This window comes from Mesoplodon bidens (assembly GCF_964165515.1).
Source record: "Mesoplodon bidens genome assembly, chromosome: 12".
NCBI classification, from domain to species: domain Eukaryota; kingdom Metazoa; phylum Chordata; class Mammalia; order Artiodactyla; family Ziphiidae; genus Mesoplodon; species Mesoplodon bidens.
This window is the reverse complement of record NC_138168.1, coordinates 7029091-7056438: the sequence shown is the minus strand read 5'-3', so window position 1 is coordinate 7056438 and position 27348 is coordinate 7029091. Positions and strand designations below refer to the sequence as shown.

Sequence of the window (27348 nt, the reverse complement as noted above, 5' to 3'; positions counted from 1 at the left end):
ATTCACATATAAAAGAAAGAAACTAGACCCCTATATTACACCACTCACAAAAATTAACTTGAAATGGATTAAAGACTTAAATGTAAGACCCGAAACCATGAAACCCCTAGAAGAAAACATTGAAAATAAGCTCCTTGATATGGGTGTTGGCAATAATTCTTTGGACATGACACCTAAAGCACAGCAACAAAGTAAAAAATAAACAAGTGACACTACATCAAACTAAAAAGCTTCTGCACAGCAAAGGAAACAACCAAGTGAAAAGACAACCTACGGAATGGGAAAAAAATATATGCAATAAGAGAATAATATCCAAAATATATAAAGAACTCATTCAACTCAATAGCAAAAAACACAAATAATCCAATTAAAAAAACAGGCAGGGGCTTCCCTGGTGGCACAGTGGTTGACAGTCCGCCTGCCAATGCAGGGGACACGGGTTTGTGCCCCGGTCCAGGAAGATCCCACATGCCACGGAGCGGCTAGGCCCGTGAGCCATGGCCGCTGAGCCTGCGTGTCCGAAGACTGAAGAGTGTGCTCCACAACGGGAGAGGTCACAACAGTGAGAGGCCCGCGTACCGCAAAAAAAAAATTTAAAAAATAAATAAATAAACAAACAAACAGGCAAAAGACATTAATACACTTTTTTCCAAAGAAGGTAAATGAAAGGCAAACAGGTACATGAAAAGATGCTCAACATCACTAGTCATTAGAGAAATGCAAATCAAAACCGCAACGAGTTATCACCTCACATCTGTTAGAATGACCATCATCAAAAATGGAGACAACACATGTTAGTGAGGATGTGGAGAAAAGGGAACCCCTGTGCACTGTTAGTAGGACTGTAAACTGGTACAGCCACTATGGGAAACAGCATGGAAGATCCTCAAAAAATTAAAAATAGAGCTACTATATGATACGGCAATTCTATTTCCAGGAATATATCCTGAGGAAGTGAAGACACTAACTCAAACAGATACCTGCACCCCATGTTCACAGTGGCATATATTTATAATACCCAAGACATGAAAACAACCTAGTATCCACTGATGTCCATTATTCGTCAATGGATAAAGAAGTTGTGGGGTGTGTGTATGTGTGTGTATAAATGAGCTTAAAATAAAAAAACAACTCACAGAAAAAGAGATCGGATTTGTGGTTACCAGAAGTGGAGGTGGGTCGGGGGGCAGTGGCAGAATTGGATGAAGGCAGTCAAAAGGTACAAACTCCCAGTTACAAAGTAAGTACTAGGCATATGATGCATGTATAGCGTGATGACTATAGGTAACACTGCTGTAGAATATATATGAAAGTTGTTTAAGAGAGCAAATCCAAAGGGTACTCATGACCAAAAGCAAAACAAACAAACAGAAAAACCTTTTTTTCTTTTTATTGTATCTATGAGATGATGGAGGCTAACTAAACTTGTTGCAATCATCATTTCACAATATATGTAAGTCAAACTATTTTGCTGTACATATTAAATGTATACAGTAATACATGTCAATTATATCTCAATAAAACCTGAAAAATAAAAAGGAGGCAGATTTAATATATGTGTATGTGAGTGTACATGCATATATATTACATATACATCCACAATGATATGTAAAGAACACCAAAATATACTTTCAGTGAAAAAAACACATATTAAGCAATGTGTATGGTACACTTTCATTTGTAGTTAGAGAGTAAAAAAAGGGACATACATATACATGTATGAACTTTGCATGTAAAGACGATTTCTTAACAGTGATTACTTCTTGAGAAGAGGCCTACAAAGGATAGCATAGAGGGGTACTGATGTTTCACTGTATACCTCTCTGTATTATTTGAATTTTTAGGCACTTTTTTTTAGTACTTCTATTACTTTTTCGATAGAAGGTTTTTACTTTAAATATTAACACAAAATTGCTGTAATAATTGTTCTACCTAAATGGGTAGTTTCTAAGGACCCTATCAAATTTATTCTCTGCAATGGTTTTAAACTTTACCCTTCAATCACAGATCTCATAATTTCATTGTAAATCTTCTTCCACCAAAAATTATAAAAATTTTGTAAATAATATAATAAAATCTAGCCAATTAAGGATCTCAATGAATGCTATTTTATTTCACAATCAGTTCCTTTTTTCAACATTAGAAATCTTTCATTTCTCCAACTTCAATAATAAGCCTAATAAGGACTTAATATTTTTAATAAATATGGTTTACCATGCTAAAAATACTTTTGACACATGAAAGGTTTAAAAACATGATATAGACTCTGATTCAGATTTCAGAACTGAGAGGGGCCTCAGAATCATTTAATTCTGCAAACAAAGCAAACAAAATCTGGGCATTAAGAGGGCTGCACAACATCAGAACAGGGCAAAAGCCGAGCTGAGCTCCTGCTCTGACCTCCATTACTCTGTCCTCATTAGCTTTTTTTTTTTTTTTTTTTTTTTTTAAGAAACAAAGCAGGTAGGTGAGGCAAAGGTAGGCCTTCTGGATTTGGGTTTCTGGAGGGTGAAAGGGCAAAAAAACATTTAGAACAGAGACCTAGCCACTAGAGTAAGGTATGGCAAGGAAAGAAACAGGAAAAAGAATCTACCTGGCCAACACTACACAGCTCAATTCTCATTCTGAATAAACTAGGAAGGGTAAGGGAAGACAAAGCTGAATCAATTCTTACTTTTGAAAATGATTTACAGTGGAAGACAATATTATTTTTTTATCAACAAGAAACAATACCTACTTGAGGGCAGCTCTAGGGCCAAGGGAATTTGAATGCCAATCTGTTACAAGAAAAACTATCAAAAGAAAAAGAAGTCTATTCAAGCTTCCTTTTAGAGCTCTATGATATTCAGGCTACTCAAATCATTCCCCCAAATCTTCAGAAATTTCTAAAAAGGGAGAGAAAGCCTTATTAACAGTTTCATTATATTTTTCTGACAAGGTAATTCACTCTGTGCCAATTTAATGTTAAAACAGAGTTGGATTTTTTAACATATTAAATGTGTGCCCTACAGCTTACTGGAGTATTTTTAATAATTATGTGTATGCTATTACATTTATGATCTTTTCATAAAACTTAGTAGATAACTTCCCATTTAGTGATTAAGGATTCTTATGATAGTTAGCAATTCATGATATTTGCTTTATGACACACTGTTGACCATATCTCTGACTAATCTGCTACTGCATCCTGAGATCAGGAATGCAACCCCAGCTGTAAGGCTTTCTTATGAGGGACAGGACAGAATCGGTGCCTTTACCTTCAGCTGCTACTGGAGGACAGTTCCAGGCCCAGTAAACAATGGTGCAGTTTGGCAGTCATTAATAGAAACTGCAAACTGGGGGAATCGCTAATGAAGTTGCTAACAAAGAACCACTGATATTCAATCAGTGACCCTCAAGAGTGGTGCAGGGACCCCTAAAGGTCTCTGAGACACTTTCGGGAGTTTGCAAGGTCAGAACTACTTTATAATACAATATTATTTGCTATTTTCACTCACTGTCATGAATGTACGATGGAGCTTTCCAAAGGCTATATAACATGTGATATTATATAACGAAACATGTCAATATTTGGAAAGTGTGCCTAATGCAATGAACGAACATATTCCAAATAATGAACATTTTCCAAATGACTAATCCATGATATTACAAAATCATTCATGGGTAAAACATTCATTCAAAGGAGACCGATGGATTTTAAGGCGACAGAGTGCAAAAAATTCTTCGATATGGTTTTAGATTCCACATTGCAACAAACCTTTGAGAACACCACTTACTAAGTTTTCATGTAGTATCAAAGAATATCCAGTTATCTGAAAAGCTTTTAAATATTCCTCCATTTTCTAACTCCTATAGACATCTGTGTGAGGCTGAATTTTCTTTTATTTATCAACCGTAACAACATATTGCAACAGATTGAATGCAGAAGCAGCTATGAGGACCCAGCTGTCCTCTATTAAGTATGACACTGAAGAAATTTGCAAATATATATCAATAAAATGATGCCACTCTTGTCGCAATTTATTTTGGGTTTAGAAAATAGATATTTTTCATTAAAAGATTTCATGATACCATTTAGTGAGTTGTTTATTATTTATTTTAAATAAAGAAATATTTTTGAATGTTCTCAATTTTAATTTCTAATATGGTAAATATCAATAGGTATAGCCATATAAACAAAAGCTCCTGTGGTAATGGTTGGGGAGATCTGCAATAAGTTTTAAGAGTATAAAAGGGTCTTCAGACCAAAAAATTTGAGAATCGCTGCAGTATATAACTAACAATATTTTACTGCTGCAAATGTTGGCTCTTTAAGTTTTTTGCAGCTTTTTTACAATTTGTTGCAGTTTTATTTAAATATTAATATATATAGCTATTAATATTAAAATAAACATATTTAACTGGGGCTGCTACTTTGATAGGACCCTACTCAATAAAGTTATTGAAGTAAAAGCCTAAATGAAGGTATAAAGCCAACGCTAAATAAAGAAATAAACATGTAGTCTGATTTAGCTGTCTGTACCTTTGTACAGAGCTCAACAAATTTCACCCTACCAAGCAGCTCTTCATTCCCGGTATATGGCCCAGGATCCGGCAGACCACGTGGCACAAGGTTGGTGAAAAACAACTGCTGTGGGTGAATGACTGTTCCTACTCGTATTTTAAAAGGTTGTTTGTCTAACCATGTGTCCCCTTCTAAACCACTGTACGCTTACATTATTCGGACTATGCATTCTGTCACTTCCATCAACTATAACAAAATAAACTTGTATCCAACTTACAGAGGGTACGAGGGACGTTTTTCACAGCTCAACTATTTAGAGGTAACCTTGAAGAGTGCTTTTTTTTCCCTCCCATAGGAAGAAAATGTAACACAAGGGGAATAAGAATTGTGGCCTGAAATCCTTTCTGGGATAAGGCAATCTATAAACAAACGAAGTTGCCTGTCACAAACTCCAGCTTAAGGACATATTCCTAAAATAAAAAGCTACACCACGCAAAAACAAAAATCACTGTACAGACAGTCATCCTTAGTAAAGAATAGCACAAAACTTAAAGGCGGCAATACTAGGATTTTACTGCAATTTCAAGGGACACTCGGGGCTTTCTCAAGTTTTAGTTAATTTGCAAAGTGAAACACCACAATTGAGCTCCTAGATTCCTCCCTTACCCTTCAAGTCAGTGGTACTGAGTCTGAAGAAAAAAGATTAACTGAGTGTTAAATAAAATTTGAAAAACTGAATGAGGCATGAAAACAAAAGCTAAATTTCACACTAAATTAAGACACTCAGTAAATATTTCGAATTCTGGATTGATTACTGAGATTGTGAAAGATCATTTTCGTTCAAAAAGAAAACTTTAGGAAGTATGAAAACTTTAGGAAGTATGAAAAGGTAAGCTAAAAAGTAGAGAATAATTACCCTCAGGTGGGTTGCAGAGGCTCCTCCATTCATAAGAGCTAGTTTGATGACAGCTGACTTGAGATTGATTTGAGAGAAGGTTCATAACAACATATTACATGTTGATTCCAATATAAGTTACAACAGAAATGAAGCAGTCTACATCGCCCAAACAAACTTTGAGGCTTGGAGCTAATAAACTCAACATTCCTGAAACTTGAGAGTAAACTTCCAAAGCTAAGCCATCCCTTTATGTACATTAAATAGTCATAACCCCTTGTGAAAATGATTTTCGCAATAAAAATTAGTTTGATATTTGAAAAAAAAAGTTCAAAAGTAATCTTCTCATCCAGAAAGAACTGAGACTATTTACAGTTGCTCCAAACAAGATGAAATATTTAGGTATAAATCTAACAAAACCTGTTTAGATCTGAATCCGGAAAATTAAAAAATGATGATGAAAGAAATCAAAGATGACCTAAGTAAATTGAGAGATATACTGTGTTCAAGAATAGAAAGATGCAACATAATAAGGATGTCAATTCTCTACAAATTGATCCATGTTTAATGCAATTCTTACCAAAATCTCAGGAAGGTGTTGGTAGACAGAGACAAGTTTATTCTAAAGTTCATTTGGGAAGGCAGAGGACCCAGAGTAGCTAAAATAGGTAAAATTTTAAAGACAAAGCATAACATGAGATGAATCCCTCTATCATAATCATATATATACGGTTTACTATGTAGCCTGTAATGAGGAGAGTGTGGTATCGGCAGAGGGATAGGCACATACATCAGTAGAATAAAGAATCCAGAAATAGACCCACAAAAATATGCCCAACTGATTTTTGACAAAGGTGCCAGATTCAGTGGAGGAAGAACAGCCTTTTCAACAAATGGTACTAGAGCAACGGGGCACTAAAAGGTGGGAAAAAAAAAAAAAAAAAGAACCTCAACCTAAACCTCACAACTTACACAAAAATTAACTCAAAATGAATCACGGACTTTAAAATAAAACATAAAACCATAAAGCTTTTGGATAAAAATACAGTAGAAAATCTTTGGAGCTACAAAGGGTGCCAGGGATAGCAAAGAATTCTTAACTTGACACTAAAAAGCACAATCCATGAAAGAAAAATCTGATAAACTGGACCACATCAAAATTTAAAACCTTTCTTCTGAAAGACCCTGTGAAGAGGATGAAAAGACAAGCTACAAACTGGGAGAAAATATTTGCAAACCACGTATCTGACAAAGAACCTGCATTTAATATATATATAAAGAACTATCAAAAATCAACAGTAAAAGCACGAACAATCCAATTAGAAATATAGGCAAAAAACAAACAAAATGAATAGGATCTTCTGATGGCAAATAAGCATATAAAAAGATGTTTAACATCATTAGCCATTAGGAATAATGCAAGTTAAAGCCAAGAGATAGTGCTAAAAACCTGTAAGAATGGCTAAAATTTTAAAAAGTGATAACACCAAATGCTGGCAAGGATGTGGAGAAAGTGGATCACTTATACATCGCTGGTAAAAATGTAAAATGGTACTGCTGCTCTACAGAAGAGAAAGGCGGTTTCTTACAAAACCTGTGCTTATCGTACAATCCATCAAGTATACTTTCACGCATATATTCCAGAGAAATGAAAATTTACGTTCACTCAAAAATCTGTACATGAATGGTCATAACAGCTTTATTAGGTAATAGCTAAAAACTGCAAACAATCCAGATGCCCTTCAACAGGATATACCATAACACTCTGTTGTATATCCATGCCATGGAATACTACTTGGGAATAAAAAAAGGAACAAGTTATTGATATATGCAACAACTTGGATGGAGCTCAAGGGAAAAAGGGAAATCTGCCAACCACAAAAGGTTAAAGACTCCAGTATTTATATTACATTCTTAAAATGATGAAATTATAGAAATGGTGAACAGATCAGTGGATGCCACAGATCAGAGAGCTGGGGAAGGCAGGAAGGTAACTGTGCCTATAAGTTGGTAACACAAGTTCCCTGTGATGGAACTGTTCTGCATCTTGACCACGGTGATGGTCACATGAATCTACACATGTGATAAAATTGCATAGAACTAAATACACACACACACACACACACACACACACAAACACAAACAAGTCCAGGTAAAACTGGTGAAATATGAATAAGGTTGATGAGTTGTATCAATGTATTACTACCAATTTCCTAACTGCAATATTATATTCTAGGTATGTTATATGTTACCACTGGGGAAACTGGATGAAGAGTATATGCGATCTCTCTACATAATGTTGTTAAAACTTCATGTCAACCTACAATTAACCAGAAATAAAGTTTTTTATAATTTCTTAACTCCACTAAGAAAAAAAAGTAAGAATTGAGGACACTATACAGTTAACAAGTATTTCAAAGACTTATCATCACAGATGACTGATTTTCATGCTCTCAAGTGGGGAGCCACATAATTCAACTCCATCTACAACTCAGAAACCACAGACTTATTCCATTTTTCCTCTCTTCCTTCTTTCTCTTCCCTCCTCTACCACTCCATCAACCCCCTTCATAACTGGCTATAAGAGAGAACTGCAGTATGTGTATATGTGTGTGTGTGCACGTGTGTGTACTGCAACTCCGTGTTCTCTCTAGTTTTATACAAACACGCACAGAGGTGTGGGTTGTTTTCAACCATACTTATTAATTAGCATTCTGTGCTCTTGGTTCCTAATTTTAAAATCCATTATGTGGCACATTTTATACTTCCCTTTAAAAATAATTAAAGTGTCAGCTATTTGTTTATGACACTAGTTGCTTCCATCCCTACCCCCACCCCACTACATAGGTAAATGGTCCTTAAAAAAAAAGTTTTCATATGTTGTTCTGAAGTTCGAGTTGATCACTGGTGGAAACTATACAATAAGGTATCTTCTGTGCACTGAAACAGAAGTTAATGATTGCTAATTTTGGAGAATAAGCTAGGCACTTCTTCTGGTCACTGATATACACTCCATTTAATAAGCCACTGTCTCTGGGCATGGCATTGGTAGGTTGAGCCTGGCATATTATACAGACTAAGAAGTACTATTATCATACCAGGTACTAAAAACATCTAATTAATACACTGCAGAAAGCTAGTTTATTTATAGTTCTGACTTGCCCTTGCTCAGAGAGCTCTCACAGCAGGCATTATTCTCATACTTTTTCCCTACCTTTGCTTTCCAAACGACTGTGTCAAGTCTAAGTAATTCTAAGCCCTGACTCAGGGCTTCTGTTTGACACACACACACACACACACACACACACACACACACACACACACACACACACACACACACACACACACACACACACACACACACACACACACACACACACACACACACACACACACACACACACACACACACACACACACACACACAGTATATTTTCCGCAAGTGACTAAGATCCATGGAATTAAACATCCACTGAAATGTGGTGCTGTGTGTGTGTGTATATATATCTCACAGGTAGTATCTAACATAAGTTTTCCATATAACAGTCATGGGGTAGTACTCTTTTCCTCTCTAATTATAAGAAAAAAATACTTTTATACGATCTGCTGTATTCTCAGACTATTACCTCAACATCATTCCACCCACCTCTCACATCAGTTTTTTGGGGAAGTAGAGGCACACCCTGTCCCAAAATATATCTTTCACAAATGTTCAAAGAAATAAAAACAGAAAGTATTATTCATGTGGCATTCCTTACACAATGGCCCCAAAATGTCAAGTTTTATACACTACAGCTCTTATAGTATCATTTTCAATTTTAGAGAAACAATCACATAATCAAATAGTATATTTCCCCCAAATGGCTAAGATCCATGGAATTAAATATCCATTAACATGTGGCCCATTAATGCATACAATCTTTTACATCTTGCTCTTAAAGATAAAATCTTAAGTTTCTCCTAATCTCTTACTCAGAAAGATAATACCAAAAAAGTAGTTTTCATTTCCAAGCAATGTGGAACTGCAATAAGCAGTCTTAAAAGAGCACATTAAATGCCCAAGGAAGAATAACACAAAACAGCGCAATTAGAAACTGTAGAAATTTTACCTTAATTCTTCTCTCGGTGTCATCTAATTTTAACTCTGCTGAAACGAGTTTCTTTGCTAAATCATTTCGTTCAGGTAGGTGTCTAGCTTCAGAGATCTTTTTCAGTTTCTGTAAGGAAAATTTTGTCCTAAGCAGTTCACCTTCTGCATCTTTCACCTTTTTCTCAGTTGCCCGTTCTTTCTCTTGAGATTTTCTTAAGCGTTCTTTGAGTGCTGTAATCTCATTGTTATGACGAGCAATAAGCTGTGAGATTTCATTTTCTGTATCTTCAAACTTATTCAGGGCTTTCTCCTGCCTATACTGAAGACTTTTCAAAGCCTTATTTTCTTTTAGCAGCTCAGCTAACTTGACCTGGAGTTCAGTTACTTCATTCTGCAATTCATTGATTTTTAGCAGTCTTGCAGAAAGAACCCGTTTTGTAACAAGATCAGTATCTTTCCGAAGTGGCACCCTACTGAGGCTCTGGGAGCGAAATCCCACTCGGACTCCCCTTCTGTTTGGTAGACCCTTAGGGCTTGCTTTCCTAGGGACTAAAAAAGAAACAGTAATAATGTAAAGTGAAAGCTGTACCAGATGTAGTATTATTTACTCATCCTAACACAAGTGGATCCACACCATTCTTTTGTTATTTTGTTTCCTTAAAAAATGATTTTACAACATTTAATTAAATATCAGGTTTTACTTAGAGCTCTTAATATAATGGTTTTATTAAGAAAGGTTTGAAATCTTTTAAGAAAGTTCAAGAATCATATTCTGATCCAGCCAAATAATATCCCCATAGTTTATAGGGAATTATTTTACCATTTTTCACTTTACAGATAAGATAGCCAGCCAGCATTTGAACACAGGCACCATCAGCACTAGCATGGTGCCTAATAAATACTGTACAAAATACTGTGATATTCAAGTCGTTTGTGCCAAGATATTTGGGATCATTATTTAAAATGTGGAAATGTATGAGTTTTTAAAAATTAGTTAGAAATCTTTATTTGGGGAAAGAGGATGACAGCAAGAAGATGTGGGACTCAGGTTTACCACTTAATAAATCCTTGAGCAATTCAACTTAAACCTTTTCCAGGTCTATTTTCCCTACCCACAGAATGAGGATAACAACTCATTTGTTGTTGTGAGGATTAACGGAAGTTTGCATGTAAAACAGAGAGTTCTCCACAAATATTCTCTGTCAGTGACAAAAACTTAATCCCAGGTATCAGTGATTGGAAACAGAAAACACTTTAGCAGTACAGGGGTGATTCTAAATGCTTTCTCAGAGGCTTTCTTTTGTGTGATGTTCGAATCAAAAACATCTGGCATAATTTAAGAACAAGATAAACAAAAAAACTCCACCCTAAAAAACACAAGCATGTGAAATCTTTAAAGTTAATTGATACACATTAATCACAATATTTCACAAAAATTTGGAATGTTATTTTTTTTTTTTACTATAAGTTCATTAAACTTAAGCCTCAATATACTGAGCACCTGCCCTTTAAAGAGGCATCTGGAAGTCTGCCGCACTTGAGAATAACGAACTTTAACCTCCAAGGTGACTGCGTTTTTTCAAGAAGGAAATGCATTCCAGAGGGGAAAAAAATGAAGAAAAACTAGAAAATCCAATGTTTCCCTACCCATTTTACCAGCCACGGATATCCTGATTTCATTATGTAAACAAGGGTAAGAGTAATATTTACAATTTAACACTACAAAGTTTCATTAAAGAGATGGAAGTTTTATAGAAGCTATTTTGAATGTGTAACTGATTTGGGATTCCAGCTCTATAAATGCTTGAATATATGAAAGGAAGTGGTAATAAAAAGAAATGAGGGAAAACCTACTAGTAACTCTGAAACTATGCTATCCAATATAGTAGTCACTAGCCACATGTGCCTACTAAGAAACTTGAAATGTGGGTGGTCCAAACTGAGATACCCCGTTAAGTGTGAAATACATACCAGATTTCAAACACTTAGTTTAAAAAAAAAAAAGGAATGCAAAATATTCCACACACTATGTTTTATATTAACTATATTTAGAAATGATAATATTTTGGATATGTTGGAATAAATAAAATATATTATTAAAATTAATTCCACCTGCTTTTCTTTTTAAATGTGGCAGTAAAAAATTGCATATGTGGCTTTCATTTGTGACTTGCATTATATTTCCATTGGAGAGATTGCTCCAATTTTAAATTGGAGCACCCATCATTTCAATTCTCTTTCTTTCCTAACATACTGAATTAACAGAGTTTTAGTATCTATATATGCTATTATAGAATATGTATTCAGCTCTTGGAGTGACAGAAACTGTATACATAAAAATGACTGTACATAAGGATGAATGTTAATCATTCCAAATCTCTGATTTTTATGTATAAAATTATATTGCTCAGCAAACAAGACTTCATACAAATGGAAACTTAATTTGAAAAGTTAAAGCCTAGATATTATATGAATCAGGATAAAAATTTTCCACTAATATTTTATTCAACAATTTAGCCAGACAGAAAGGGCTTCCACAACCAACTTTTGACATCCTAAAAACCTGAACATTGATTTTTAGCATATTCTATTAGTACATCTACAAAGTACACTTAACCAGAACTCAAAAATATTTCTCAGCGTTCATCTACTGCTTTCACTTTTAAAACTATCAAGATGAAATACAGGGCTAATAAGAGTCAGAACAAAGATGACTTATTATTGTGTATATCATTCTTCATCTCCCCCTTGTTAAGTCACCACCAAAAAGAGGGTGGGCAAATAACTGCTCTTTTCCTTCCGTCAGGTGTTAAAATTACGGTATGACTCATTTAAAAAACATGTAACAAAGATAAACTATGCATCTACCAAAAACTCAGTGTTTATATTACTGATAAAATAAGAAATAGAATAAGTATGTAATATGTAATACACAAAGATGTATAAACTAATTATTAAGTTTTATTATCATATAACTTCTGATAGAGCACAAATTTTACTTTTAAAAATAATAAAGCATGCTGAAAATTTAAAAGGAGGAAGGAAGAATATGTTATCAAACATGAAATTCCACAAATTCAAGTGTTAAAGATGCTTTTTAAATCACATTTGTTCTTTCCTTAATTTAGTCTACACTGATGATTGTGACTTAAACCAAAAGGAATTAACTTAGCGTTCAAGGAAAGTTATCAGTTTGGTTATGTCGTTTGATCTAAGGTAGACAAATTACCACAGATTTTAATTCAAAAGATAATGCAAAGCAAAAAACAGTATAAGTCAGATTGAAGACAATAACTGAAATTTTTCTGGGTGATATTAGAACTGTTTCTCATAGCTTTTTCTCAATTATCTTCTTAAATAAGATAAGGCGTAAGAAGTTCTGACTCCTTAATTGGGTAGTCTCCTAAACTGCTTCTGGGTAATGAGTGAAAAATTAAAGTATTCTTGCCAGTAATTCCCGAGGTATGTAAATGATTTCTTGGGACTAAATAGTCATTTTCTAAGGTTCAACCCTAAGGTCTGTTTGTTCTTAATTATATAGCAAAAGTTTAATATCAGATCATGCTCTCAGCCACAAAATCAAAACAAGAAAACTGCACTGAGACAGATTTGGAGGAAGAGACTAAGAAACCTGCAGCATTGTACTTGCAGGACAAACAAACAGACAAACAGAAGAAGAAAATGCACCCAAATTGTTAAAAGTATCAACATCCCTGGGAAGCTAGATCAGGGATCCATGAGAGGGCTGCTTTCAAAAGGAACATACATTCTTTGCAGATTTTAAAAAAGCAAATGTTACTTTTCAAAGTAAAAATCTGTAAAGGCAAATTTAATCAAACTCCTGATTAAAACTTTTCAATAGCTAACTGTTCTCCTGTACAGAAACAGTCAATATCTTAACACAAGATTCCAGGTGTTTCATTGCCTTGCCCCTGTTTTCCTTTTCATCTCCCAAACCTACCACTCCCTGCCTTGCAGTCTTACCATTCTAAGCTACTGCTGTTATATTGTGCTGTATTTATTAACGTATATTATAAAACCTCATTTACCTTAGCTTACTTTTCTATGATATACTCATAGTCCTTACATATTTTGTTACTAAGTACATCAGGGTTTTCTTGACCAGCGATTTATTAAGATGAAGAAGAGATTTCTAGAACATTATCTAGTCAAATATATAATAACTAGTTCCAGACTAGTAACATTTTACTAAGAAAAATTATTTCTAATGATTTATGTTGTTTCCATTATAACACAGCTTAACAGAAAACAGACCGGTGGACCCAAGTCCCAAATTCCAATTCTAGGCCGAATTTGAACTTTTGTAATAAGTAGGGAAAGTAATTTTACTCAATCTATAAAAATGCCCCTTAACCACTTTATATCAATGCTTTTCACTACTTTTTGAAATTGAAGATAAAAGAAGGTCCACATGTTTTGTGATTTTTTTTTTTTTTTTTTTTTGCCTTTACAGTACCTCACAAACTCCAAGATAATCATTTATTTAGGAACAAGAGAAAACAAAATGAGACGCCTCAGTTATGGTTCTTTCTTTGGTATACCGTATGACTTTGAATATAACAAAGGATAATACATAGTACCATAAGCAACATTTATAAAAATATATCCTATTCTAAATGTAAATCATCCCGTTTCCATGCACATATCCATATACATATTAATAGAAGAGTTTCATTCATACATGTTTTCCTTAAGCATTCAAAATGAATATTCTAGATCTACTGGACTTTTTTAAAGGATGCTTACCTTGATGATGCACTTGGCTGTCTGAAATTTGATTTTTAGGATTTTTTCCCTTAATACTTGCAGGTGAGGAGGGATGGACCGGCGATGACGGGCCAGAAGACTGTGGTGTAGCTCCAAAGTCAGATGAACAGTAAGAGTAATATTGTCTGCCTGCCTTACTTTCTTCACCAGTATCTGGACTTCTTTCTCTTTCCCCCATGGCTTTGAAAAATGGCCTCTATTCACATAATTTCACGGATTCTTTTCTTCAGAAAAATCCATGGCAATCCTGAAGAGCATTTTTTAGAGTCTTCAGATCCTGGGGATAATATTCATGTATGTGCAATTTGTTTTCTCTCTGTTATCTGTGGTCCACAATTCACAGGAGGGACCAGAAAATACACTTTTTCCCCTACAATTAAGGAAGGGGGGAGGAAACTCATCATATTTCATGAAATAGATTTCTACAGTTAATTACAATGAAATATACTAAAAGCAAAATAATATACTGCTTATAATTTTTAAAAGAGGCTGTAATTTAATTCATCTATATTTTCACACAGTTGTTTACAGTATTTGGAGAAAAGACAAACTGTCATAGCCTAGATAGAGAACATGTAAAGTACCTGACATATATTCGCTTCTGAATAAATGTTAACTGCATTTGACTCCCTTGAATCTTAAGATTTAAAATAAACACAAGTGCTGATTTTCAACAGGTGAACTATGATCAAATCACCAATTTCTTTCTTTTTTGGGGGGTGGGGTGGGGTGTGGGGGGATGGTGGTAAAGGACAAGACTGCTAACAAAACCAAAGAAAAATATCTAAAATTGCATAAAAATGTAAAACTGAAAGTATGTAAAAAAATTAATCAAGTTAAAGCACTTGATGAAAAAACATTTGCAATATAACAGAAAAATGATTACCACCCCTAACAATAAATACCTCATATCATGCCATAAGAAAAATATGAAGTCCAAAGATAAATGGGAAAATACATGTTAAGACCCACAGCAAGCAATACAAACTATAGGCACGTAATAACATTCAACCTCAGATACCATTTTTAAACCTATCAAATTATCACAGATTTCTCAACACTCAATGCTTCCAGAATGGCTGTCAAGAAAATACTGGGAAAAAAGTTGGCAAAATATATTAAAACTTTAATTATGCTTTTAACCTTTGATCTGATAATTCCATTGCCGGATACCAAGAAAATTACCCTAAAAATAGAGGGAAAGTTTATGCACAAATGTTTAATGCAGTACAATTAAAAAAACAAAAAACAAAACCAAAAAAGGAAGCAACCTAATCTAACCACTGCAAAATAACTAACAAAATTAACGAAAGTACTGAAAAAATCAATATAGCATAGTATCATGCAACTGTTAGAAATGTTTACAGAAAGTTTGTGTTAACGAGGAAGATGCTTATACTATTACAGTAAAAAGAAAAATTCAAACTGGTGTATACAATATGATCTCAACTACACACAGTCATTGAAAAATACTGAAAACACTGAGTATTCTTTTTAACTGAACTCAGGAACTGAAAAAAAACCTGCAAACCAAGGTATACATAATATACCAAAATAACAACTGGAATCGGATTACTTTTATAATTATAACTGTTCTTAATATTTACAAGAAATGAAAAGCCCATTGATGAAATCAGTGTTAAAAGTATATACTAGTAATAAATGAAAATGACACATGCACAAGGCAGCACTACTACTATTCATGTAGCACTTTTGTAGTGGCAAAGGACTAAAACAATCAAAATGACCATCAGTAGGGAACTGGCTGCATACACTGTAAACCTCCACACAGTGAAGTACAGTACTAGGAAGCTATTAAAGGAATGCGCATTACCTCTGTGTGTTCTCTGCAGTCTGAAGTGATCTCCAGAATATATTAAGAAAAGGAAGAGGGAGAAAAGCATGTATAGTACGCTACCATTTAATGAGGAAGGAGGGTTATAAATTTATATACACAACTTTTTATATTTTTAAAAAGTAGAAGAACAGGGCTTCCCTGGTGGCGCAGTGGTTGAGAGTCCGCCTGCCAATGCGGGGGACACGGGTTCGTGCCCCGGTCCGGGAGGATCCCACGTGCCGTGGAGCGGCTGGGCCCGTGAGCCATGTCCGCTGAGCCTGCGCGTCTGGAGCCTGTGCTCCGCAACGGGAGAGGCCACAACAGTGAGAGGCCCGCGTACCGCAAAAAAAAAAAAAAAAAAAAAAAGTAGAAGAACAAATACTTAATGAAAAAACAATGGGTTCTCTAGGGCAGGGCTGTCCAACAGAACATTCAGCAAGAATGGAAATGTTCTAAAATCTGCTCATCATGATAGCTAGCCACATGTAGCTACTGAACACCTGAAATGTGGCAAGTGTGAATGAAGAACTAATTTTTAATTATGCTGAATTTTAATTAATTTAAGTGTTAAAAGCCACATGCACTGGTGGTTAGCTGATTGGACAGTACAGCTGTAGAGGAAAGCAGGAAGCAGAGTTCAGGGACAGGGATAGGAGTTAGACTTCTTTATCTATAACTTTTGTAGACTCAACTTCGGGAATAATAATTTTTAGAAATTAGATTTTTAAAAAGCATTTCCTATGAACCAAAAGAAACTGAAACAAATAAATGTAACTATATATACAGTTGGTGGCAAAACCACACACATTAACCAGTTCTAATGACTTTAAAACACAATCCCTAATGAGATACATGTTACTGACAAAAAAGGTACAAAATTTTTCTAAAAACTACTTTCAATAATCGCATTGTCGGCATTGTTATTCTCAGGCTACTACATGTGCACTGTGAGATAAAGCAAACAAGTAATTATATTGGTTCAGTTAGGTATTAGAATTGTCTAAAACAAACAAGTATAAGCCAATATGAGTTTTAAAATTCTGGGGCCCAAAATGTGAATTTGGAGTATCAGTATGAATTTATAATGGGTTTTACATTAAAAAAAAAAATAACAGTTTCCTAGCTCTGTCCACTGAAAAACCCTAGAAGCAAGAAACAAACTAATAGCAACAAACATTCCCAGCACTCAAATGTAGTGTCTAAATACCATTTCCCTTAAAAGAAACTAGAACTCCTTGTAAAACATCTTATTCCACATCTAAGAGAGGAAACACACAAGATGAAGCTAAGAATCTAGAAATTTGGTCAAACTAGAGAGCAAGAAAGCTGTGAGGCACCCCTGATGGAGCATCAGAAGGGCTCAGGAGCGCACTCCAAGAAGCTCCAACTAGCCAACAGTGGGACAACTGCATCATCAGTAAGAATTATATCAGCAAAGGATTAAGACACATCAAATATGTTTAAATTCATGAGTTCATATGTTATTTTAAAAAACTAATTAGTCACCTCTGAAAGACACTAGGCAACCAACTCATTCATCTGAAATTGATACATAAAGAGAAAAAAATCAAACATGTATCCTGCCTATACTGTTACAAGCTGTATCTTAAAATAACAAAACAGTAGATAAGAGGAAGTATTGACTTGGCCAAAAAGTTTGTTTCTTTACAGAATTATTCTAGCTAATAAATTAGAAAGGGAATATCAGAACGACAGAATTAGAATATTGCCACTTTGTAGCCACTAATGAAATAATGAAAGACAGTGCTCACTAATGGCTGCTAACACCACAGAAAAGAAATAATCAGACACTGTGTGCCTTCCAGATACGACACAAGGATACCTCTGAAGTAATCTGCTCCTCCTACAGGAAAAATAAAATGTGATTCTGGTCAAACTTCTAAACTGAAATGACAATTTATAGAAAACACAGGGACAGAGGTACAAGGAAGCAATTAGCAAAATCCACACTGTGGCAAATCCTATAGGACAAACTGGCTTCTTCAACGCATAAATTGCAAGCAGGAAAAGAGGAGATGGCGAGAGGGTTTCCATATTTTTTAAAAGTCTTAAGGAAAACAAACAATTGCAATGTATGAGCCTTGCTTCAATCTTGATTCAAACAAATTATACAAAAGAAAATTATAAGATAATTTAAACATTGACTGGATATTTAATAACATTAAGGAATTGCTATTGCTTTAGGTGAGATCATGATATTGTGGTTACTTTTTAAAAAGACTCCTTATATTTCAGAGGTAGATGTTGAGATATTTATAGGTAAAATTAAATAATGCCTGGGGTTTGCTTCAAAATAATCCAGGGGGAAGGAGGTAAAAGTAGAGATTAAATAAGACTGGCCATGAGTTAATAAAACTATGTAAAAACCGTGGAGACTTGCAGCTTCACTCTTCTACCTCTGCTTTCATATTGTTTCAAATTTTCCTTAACAAAAAAGATTTTTTTTAAATCAAGCAAACAAACTTAGAACTTTGTTTTACTTCCTAGTAGATGATTAGCGCCTGGCAATCTCAGTCTCTGTTACAATTAGCTATCTGATCTGAAATCAGCAACAAGTACTAATATTAAAAATATATATAAATCAGTCTGAATCTTTCACTTTGCAATCATGACAGAAAATATTTACACATTTAAAAAACTGTCCAGGAAAAAAGGATGATGGATTAAAGCAATTAAGTGGCTCCATCACTTATTAGCTGTGCAAACCTGGAGAAGCCACCTAACTTCTCAATCTAAATCTCAATTTTCTCATCTGTAAAGTGGAAACAATAATGGTAACTTCCTTAAAGAACTGTGACAATTAAATGGGATAATTCACTAACTATCACACAATAAGCACTTGGTAAATATCAACAATTATATATTAAAATTCAAACATACAAGATGCTCAGTAAATTCTGATTAATACTCTTTGTCAAAGACTTTCGGTTTTAACAGTATAATTAAAAGTTGATTATATGATATGGATGAAGATTATTTCTGTTTATATGCACATAGCAGCAGTAGCTCCCTATGACCTATCCCATGTAAGTCAGGGGTCCCACCTAACTTTTTCTTGCAAAGGGTAAGAATCCACAAAAACATTACCTGCCGTTCATCTCATATACACCAACACTAGCTCTCTCCCCAACCCCTGCCCCAAATAAATACATATTAAAAAAAAAAAAAAAAGGAAATATCCATTGCCCCATTATCCAAATCCTGTTTCCTGGGAAAACTATTTTAATGGCTTACACTTTTTTGCTTATACTATTTTTTTACTGAAGTATAGTTGATTTATAATATTGTGCTAGTTTCAGATGTACAGCACAGTGATTCAATTATGTGTGTGTATCTACATATATATATTCCTTTTCATACTCTTTTCCCTTATAGGTTATTACAAAAATTTAGTGTAGTTTCCTGTGCTATACAGTAGGTCCTTGTTGCTAATCTATTTTATATATAGTACTGTGCTTATACTATTTCTTGAATTAGCAATTTTAGACTATGAAAGATGAGGATTTAACTCACACCTCATTTTAAATGGCTGCAACATGCAACTACATGTTGGTTATGCAGAGATTTTTCTCTAGAATTCCTAATTGTCCTTTTTTCTTGAGAGGAAAAAGCATCCTTCTTATCACATCACTGATATCTATCAGTTTCTTAGTCATTCTATCTATAGCCTGAAATCCATTATTCTTCCTCTTAAAAGACATTTTTCTTGGAGACCAGTAATTTCCAATTCTAATGTAAACCAATTACTTTCTACCCGCTGCACCACTGTCATTCTGGAATTACTTTTACTGTACTTCTGAGTTAATCTACCATTTCTAGTGGCCCATGTCATTCATCATCTTTATTAGTTTTCATTGTATTTTACTGCTCCATATCCTCAAGTAACTTCTTCAGAAAGGGTTATCTGAGGTAAAAGTTCTGAGTCTTTGCATGCCTGAGAATGTCTTTATTTTGCCTCATACTTGATAGTTTTCATAGGTTCCAAATTCTAAGTCACTCTCTCTCAGAACTTTGGAGACACTGCTCCACTGTCTTCTAAACCCTCAGAGCTGCTTATGAGATGTGACAATCATTCTTTTACTCAACATATACTTTTCTTGAGCTCTCACTATGCAACAGTAATGAAAAACAACAACGAAAAATCCCTGCCCTTATGGAGTTCACACTCTAGTTATGTTCATCTGATTCTCATTCTTCATAGGTAATCTTTTTTTTTTTTTAACTCCCTAGGAACTTTTAGGATTTTCCCTCTTGCTATATTGAAATGTCACAATGATGTACGTAGGTGTGGTTCTTTTTTCATTGTGTTGCCCTTTTCTTCTCCTCTTCCTTTTAATCTGGAAACTTGTGTCTTTAAGCACAAGAAATGTTCTTAGGTTTCTTTTTTGATAATTGACTCTTCCTTTACTCTTTTTGAAACTTCTACTGGTTAAATAACAGAATTGCTCTCTTTGTCTTTTTGGACTATTTTCAAAGATATTTACTCAATTTATCTTCTAAATCATCCAGGACTTTTTTTTTTTTTAATTTGTGCAAACATCTTAATTTCCAAGAACTCTTTCTTCTTCTGATTTTTTAAAATAATTATTCTGTTCTTGCTTTAATGAGGCAATACATTCTCTTTCCCCTGAGAACACTAAATAGACATTTTGTTTGTTTTAAGGTCTCTTCTGATCCAGAAATTATCTTCGCTTCACATAGTTACAGTTTTTCAGTTTGTTCATCCGAGGTTTTTTTATACACTGCTGATTTTATTTCTTTGAAGATAATTTTTGGTCACCCACTGGTATTTAGGAAAGAAGAAAAAGAAAGAATGAATGGAAACCATGCACATGTGAGCAGGGCCTCCTGACAGGCACACGTTGCTTAGGGATGAACAGCAAAGAATCAGCCATTATGCTGGGGACTCCCTAAAAGTTAGCAACGAGGAGGGATTATCTCCAAACACAAATGTCCACCATGGCAACTCTACTTCTTCTTTAGTGTCATCCTTGTTTTTATTTCCAGAAGAAATTACTTCTGCATTTTTTGATGGGAAAGGGAGTGAGGGGTGAAGGGCAGAGAGTATTACACTGACAGTCGCTGTGCATGAGCTTGGGTGGAAAAGGAGGCACAATTATTCCATTTATAGTTTTTAATTATTCTTCCTCCCCATTTCCAATTTTCCTTTCTGACTTTTTAAATCCCAAGATACTCTGAGACTCTGTTGGATATATCAGAATATTTCTTTGCTGCATTTCCCTCTTGAATATCTTGGGACACAGTTCTCTCTATTCTAATCTGTTCCACCTGTCATTTCTTTCATGTTTCAGAAATGTGTTGTAATCTCTCGTCTACTGAGAGTATTCTATCATTCTTACAATGTTATAGGTTTATTCTCTTTTTTTCTTTAATATGATTTTAATGTTGTCTCCAAGTAGAAGAAGAGACAAATACATATGGTCAGATCTACATCTTTAACAGCAAATATAAGTCATCTTTAGGCTAATTATTTATAACAATTATTCTCGACCTTTCAAGACAACCTGATATAAGCAATCACTTTTCCAAAATTCATGAAACTACTATTCAATTCATACACTATTCAGTCAATAAAAATTACTGATGACACAGATGCCACTTTAGACAATGAGGAAACTAAAATGAGCAAAAATACACTATGAGTTCTTTTAGGGCAGCGTCTGGCTCTTCCATCAAAGAGAGACGATTAGAAAAAAACATTCACAATAAATTATGTATGTATCCTTTATATATTCCCTGAAAATATTACATGTTAATTACATGAGAAAACTTTAAAAGTGATAAATTCAAGAACAACCCCCCAGGACATATATGTGGAGAAAACCGTAATTCAGAAAGATACAGGCACCCCAATGTTCACTGAAGCACTATTTACAACAGCCAGGACATGGAAGCAACCTAAATGCCCATCAGCAGAGGAATGGATAAAGAAGATATGGTACATATATACAATGGAATATTACTCAGCCATAAAAAGAAGGAAATAATGCCATTTGCAGCAACATGGATAGACCTAGAGATTATCATACTAAGTGAAATAAGTCAGACAGAGAAAGACAAGTATCATATGACATCATTTATATGTGGAATCTAAAAAAAATGATACAAATGAACTTATTTACAAAACAGAAACAGACTCATAGGCTTCGAAAATAGAAAATAAACTTACGGTTACCCAAGGGGAAACATTGTGTGGGGGAGGGATAAATTAGGAGTTTGGGATTAACAGACACACACTATCATATATAAAACAGATAATCCACAAGGACCTAGTGTACAGCACAGGGAACTCTACTCAATATTCTGTAATAACCTATGTGGGAAAAGAACCTGAAAAAGAATGGATATATGTATGACTGAATCACTTTGCTGTACACCTGAAACTAACACTACATTGTAAATCAACTATACTCCAATATAAAATAAAAAATTAAATTTAAAAAAAAGGGAAGAATAGCCCCAGGAATGCTAAAGAACATTTTGTTACCTTTGCCAAACTTCTGATTACTTAGGATCTATGCTGAAATAAGGCAGGTATTTCTAAACTATGTATCCCATATTATGTTACAAACCTTCATGACAACAAACAAGCATTCCTTAGAAAATATAGCAACCCAAAGATCTAAGCCTTCCTAGAAAATGGAAATTTAGACACTCGTGAAAATGTTCTTTTATAAAATTAGTCCTTAGTCCTGGTAAGAACACTGTTGCCTGGCTGTCAGTGGCTGCCAGAAAAACAGTTCAAACAAGCAAACAGGAAAACAAAAGTTAAAAAGTTAAAGAAAAAAGAAAATGCATGAAATATTAGACCAAAATATGAAAGGAAGAAATGGATAAAGATAAGGTAAGACAATTATTAGAATAATAACTAATAATTTTTTTATGAAGTACAAACAAAAACAAATGAACTAGTAATAGTTTAATAAGATTACATAACAATTTAGCACTGGAAGGAACCCTGGGAAATCACTTTCTTTGCATAGATTAAGGAAACTAAGACCCAGAAAAGCAAAGTGATGTACCCAAGATCACAATTTATCTAAGGTCACAGACCTAAGTTAGTAAAACTGGAAATGGACTACAAGTTTTCTGACTCTTGGTTGAGGGACCTATTGAATATTTCAATACCAACCATCGATGAGAACGACCTCATCTTTAAAGCCCCCTCCATGTGCATCTATTCCATAGTGTGGCGCTCCCCCTGCTAAAACTGAAGCAGCATTTCTGCTCCTTTTTAGAGCTAAACTTTTCACCTGTCTCCTTTCCCACTCCTCTCCATCTCAAGGACTGTGCTCCCGCAATTCTGCACTCTCTACAGGATCATTCCGAACAACGAAGAGGTTCTAGTAAAGCTGTTGCTTGACTCCATGGCCTATTGCATCTACAACCCAATTTCTCCGCTCCAATTTTCCAGTAAAAGTTTTCGAAGAGTAATTTATAATCTAGCATGTCATCTCTACTTTCTTTCCAACACTGTTTTTCTGAATCCACACTAGTCAAGTTTTCATCCCGACCATTCCACTGAAATAGCTTTTGTCAAAAGAGACAATGACATTCAACCTGGTGAAATCCAAGAACCAATTTTCTGTCCTCTTCATCCCTGACCCCACAGCAGCATTGGACAAGACTGGACAAGACTGGACAAGACTGACCAGTCCCTCCTGCCTACAACACTCTCTTTTCTTACTTAATTTCCATAGCCACCTGCCTTCCTGGTTTTCTCATTACCTCACTGGCTGTCTCTTCCCAGTCTTCTTTGTCGAATCTGCCTCCTCTTCCTGACCTCTAAAGGTTGGAGTACACAAGGCCCCACATATTTGGCCCTCTTGTCTTTTATCTACACTCTCTCCTTAGGTGGTCTCACCTAGACTTCATTTACCCTGCCTTTCGGATTCATATATTCATCTTCCTATTTGACAACTCCAGCTGGGTAGCTAAACATCATTTCAACCCTACACGCCAGTACAGAATCATGATCTATCCCCTTTCTACTCCTACCCACTCTTTCCTATTTTTTCTGATCACATTAAATGGCGTTTCCATCTACTAAATTATCCATTTCACAAATCTAAGGATCATCCTGGATTCCTTCTTACTCTCACATTCCACAACCAAACCACCTGTAAAACCAGGCTGTTTTATCTCCAAAATATATTCCAAATTTGATGATTTCTTACCATCTCCACTGTGACTGCCCTGGTCCAAGCCACCATCTTTTCTCACTTGAACTTCTACAACAGCCTCCTAACTGATATATCCTGCTTTCATTTTTGTTGCCCCAGTTAGAGAAAGCTATTGAAACTTGACACAGAGATCAGACAACACGACTCTCCTGCTTAACAACCAATTTGTTACTAATTGATAGTTGTGGTTTGTCCGAGGCCACAAAGTGAATGAGAGGGGTTTAAACTCAGGTGAAAATCAATGAGCGGGGTTTAAGCTCAGGTGGAAGTCAGTGAGAGGGGGTTAAGCTCAGGTGGAAGTCAGTGAGAGGGGATTAAACTCAGGTGAACTGGACCCGTGCCCTTCACCACTGTTAAACACTGCCCCGTGGTCCTGCCGACTTAAAACGCCAAGTATCTGAGCACCCACTCCGATTCACCGATGCCAAGAAGGCACTTTTTTTTTTTTTTTTGCCAACTCTCCCCTCCTCTCATCCCATCTCTGAAGGATGTGTAAACATTTCACAGCCTGCACCAAAGAGCCACTCTAATCACAGTCTTAACTTCCTATCATTTATTAATTCCAGGGCTACCAAGAGCCTCACAGCCTCCTTCGCCTTCTTGCCCCGTTCCTCCTTTCCCATCTTCAGTGTCTGCAGGCCCCTAGGGCTTTCTAATAACTCCGAACCCCTTCTCTAGATCCTCCTGCAAGGCGCTCCCTTCCTTCTTTTCCTGATCTCCCAAAGCAACCCCTCCCGAACTCGTTCTCATCCTAACTTCCCAATCCCCCACCTTTCGGTCAACCTCCCCTCCGCCCAACCCCCTCCCAGCCGCCGGGCTCCAGATTTGTTTTCCTAGGACTTTTCTTCTCCCCGCGTCCCCCAATCCTCCTCCATCCCTAATCCTTTAACAACTCCACTCGCACGCCCCCATCTGCTCGGCGGGTACCGCACAGCCCGGCCTCACCTCGCACCCTCAAGTCCCCCCTATCCCCACGCCCACCCCAAAGCCCACCTCCAAACCGCTCCCGCCCCTCCTCAACGCCGACGCGGCGCCCGCCTACTTGCCTTCTGTCCGCGGGGCCTCGGCGTCTGGTCGCCAAAGCGGGGGTGCCAGACTTGTCTGCGGAGCGGGCGCTCAGGGAGCTGGGGTGCGGGAAGTTTGAACACGGGGCTGAGGTAGGGGCGGGGACGTCATCTCCTGGGTTGCAACGGCGCAGCGACCTCGGCTCCAGGGTAACGGAAGGGGAGGCCCAGACTGCACTGCGGGACGCCTGCAGCCAATGATAAGCCCGCCCCCGACCTCCCATTGGCTTCTGTTGTTAGAGGGCTCTTTCTATTGGCTTCAGTGGAACCGGAAGGCGGGACGATGAGTACGAGAGTAGGCGGCCATTGGTTGACCGCTCTGGCTGTAAAGGCTACGGAGAGTGGCGAAGTCGTGCTCACCGAAGCTCGTAGAAGCGCGCGCGGCCCTTTAAGCTGCGCGAAGCCAGGGGCGGCCGTAGAGGGTCTAGGGCCCTGGGTGGTGGGAGGTGAAGGGCGCGGGCGGAGAGGAGAGGGGTTACTTGACGTGAATTGTAGAAATGAGCGACTGCGTAATTGAAAGCATTGAAAATTGTCTCGAATCGTTTTTGGAAATCGCTTGGTTTTAAATTAGAAATTAGAAACAAATAGCTAGTCGCTTCTCTGTCTTAGCACTGAAATTGCTGATTTTCAGGAGGATGTGGAGTAAGTGTACTGATGCTCCTGCCTCGAAGACCTGGCTTTAGTGAAGCACGAAAGCGCCCCGAATTAGGCTTAAAAGTGATTGTTAGGTTTTGGAACGGGTTTGAGGTGGAATGACATTTGTGGCGCATGTCAGTAACCTATTGAGAGCTGCTTTAAGGCATATTTTCCCTTCAAAAATAATTGACAGTGTATATTAAACGGCATTAATTGCGGGAGGCAGGGAAGGTAAAAGAAAATGCTCTCTGCGATGAAGTTTCTTTCAAGCCTTTCTGAGCCTTCTGATTATCAAGATGGTTTAACACCATAGTCCGCTGTTCTCGCCTTTGTTAATTTCTCTAGCACCTTCATTCTGCAGAGAATCTAATTCTTGAAGGCAAAGGCGTTCTAATCAATCTTCTGACCATGAATTACGGTAATTCCGTTTCTTGCTTGGCCTTGTTTTCGACTTGCACTGTTTCAAACCTTTCATTTTACCCTGTCAATATATTTTACTTCAAGTTAAAGATTACCCCACCTAAACAATACCATAATTAAATACAATCGTCTCTATGTGCAATAATCGGGAGAAGATAGTAATCATCTGTTAGTAAAAAAATTAAGATGAGTGGGCCTCCCTGGTGGCGCAGTGGTTGAGAGTCCGCCTGCCGATGCAGGGGATGCGGGTTCGTGCCCCGGTCTGGGAGGATCCCATGTGCCGCGGAGCGGCTGGGCCCGTGGGCCATGGCCGCTGGGCCTGCGCGTCCGGAGCCTGTGCTCCGCAACGGGAGAGGCCACGGCAGTGAGAGGCCCGCATACCGCAAAAAGAAAAAAAAAAAAAAAAAAAAAAAAAAAAAAAAATTAAGATGAGTAATACCAGAAACTGCACGGAAATAGCTTTTCATTAATTTGTTTAAATCTGCTAATACTCTTCATTAAACTAGTTCACTGGTTATTACTCCGTTAAAGTTAATAGTATGTAGCTCAGTAAACGCACTGACGGATTACTTTTAAAGGAAGTTACTATAAAGAGTCAAAAAACATCCTGTGACTAGATTAAAAAACAAAAACAAAAAGAGTCTCTCCCCAAATAGTCAAACTGGGGTTTGCTAGCACTCAAGGAGAGCTGAGAATGAAATATTTATTCAGCACTAACAATGTGCTAGTCAGTGTAATATTCTGGCTTCATTCAGGTTCTAGACTGGTATTGTTATTCATCGTTCAACCTGAGGAAACAGATTCTGAAAGGTTAAAGGATCTACCACTAGATACCAAAGTAGTAAGTGGTGGGGTCAGGATTCAAGCCAAGGTCAGCTAAATTCCAGGT

General features: G+C 36.3%; 1 protein-coding gene across 1 annotated transcript in view; it reads right to left on the bottom strand.

Annotated features, from left to right (window-relative positions):
* The window catches only part of LCA5 (lebercilin LCA5), a 68937-nt gene extending 43358 nt beyond the window's left edge, over window positions 1-25579 (bottom strand). Inside the window, exons 1-3 of the mRNA XM_081251166.1 lie at window positions 25386-25579; window positions 14257-14647; window positions 9509-10038 (exon numbers count right to left, since the gene is read on the bottom strand). Of these exons, the coding sequence (XP_081107292.1) occupies window positions 9509-10038; window positions 14257-14455 (729 nt within the window). The 5' untranslated portion in view covers window positions 14456-14647; window positions 25386-25579. The remainder of the gene's footprint in view (window positions 1-9508; window positions 10039-14256; window positions 14648-25385) is intronic.
* Between the last annotated feature and the right edge of the window lie 1769 nt (window positions 25580-27348).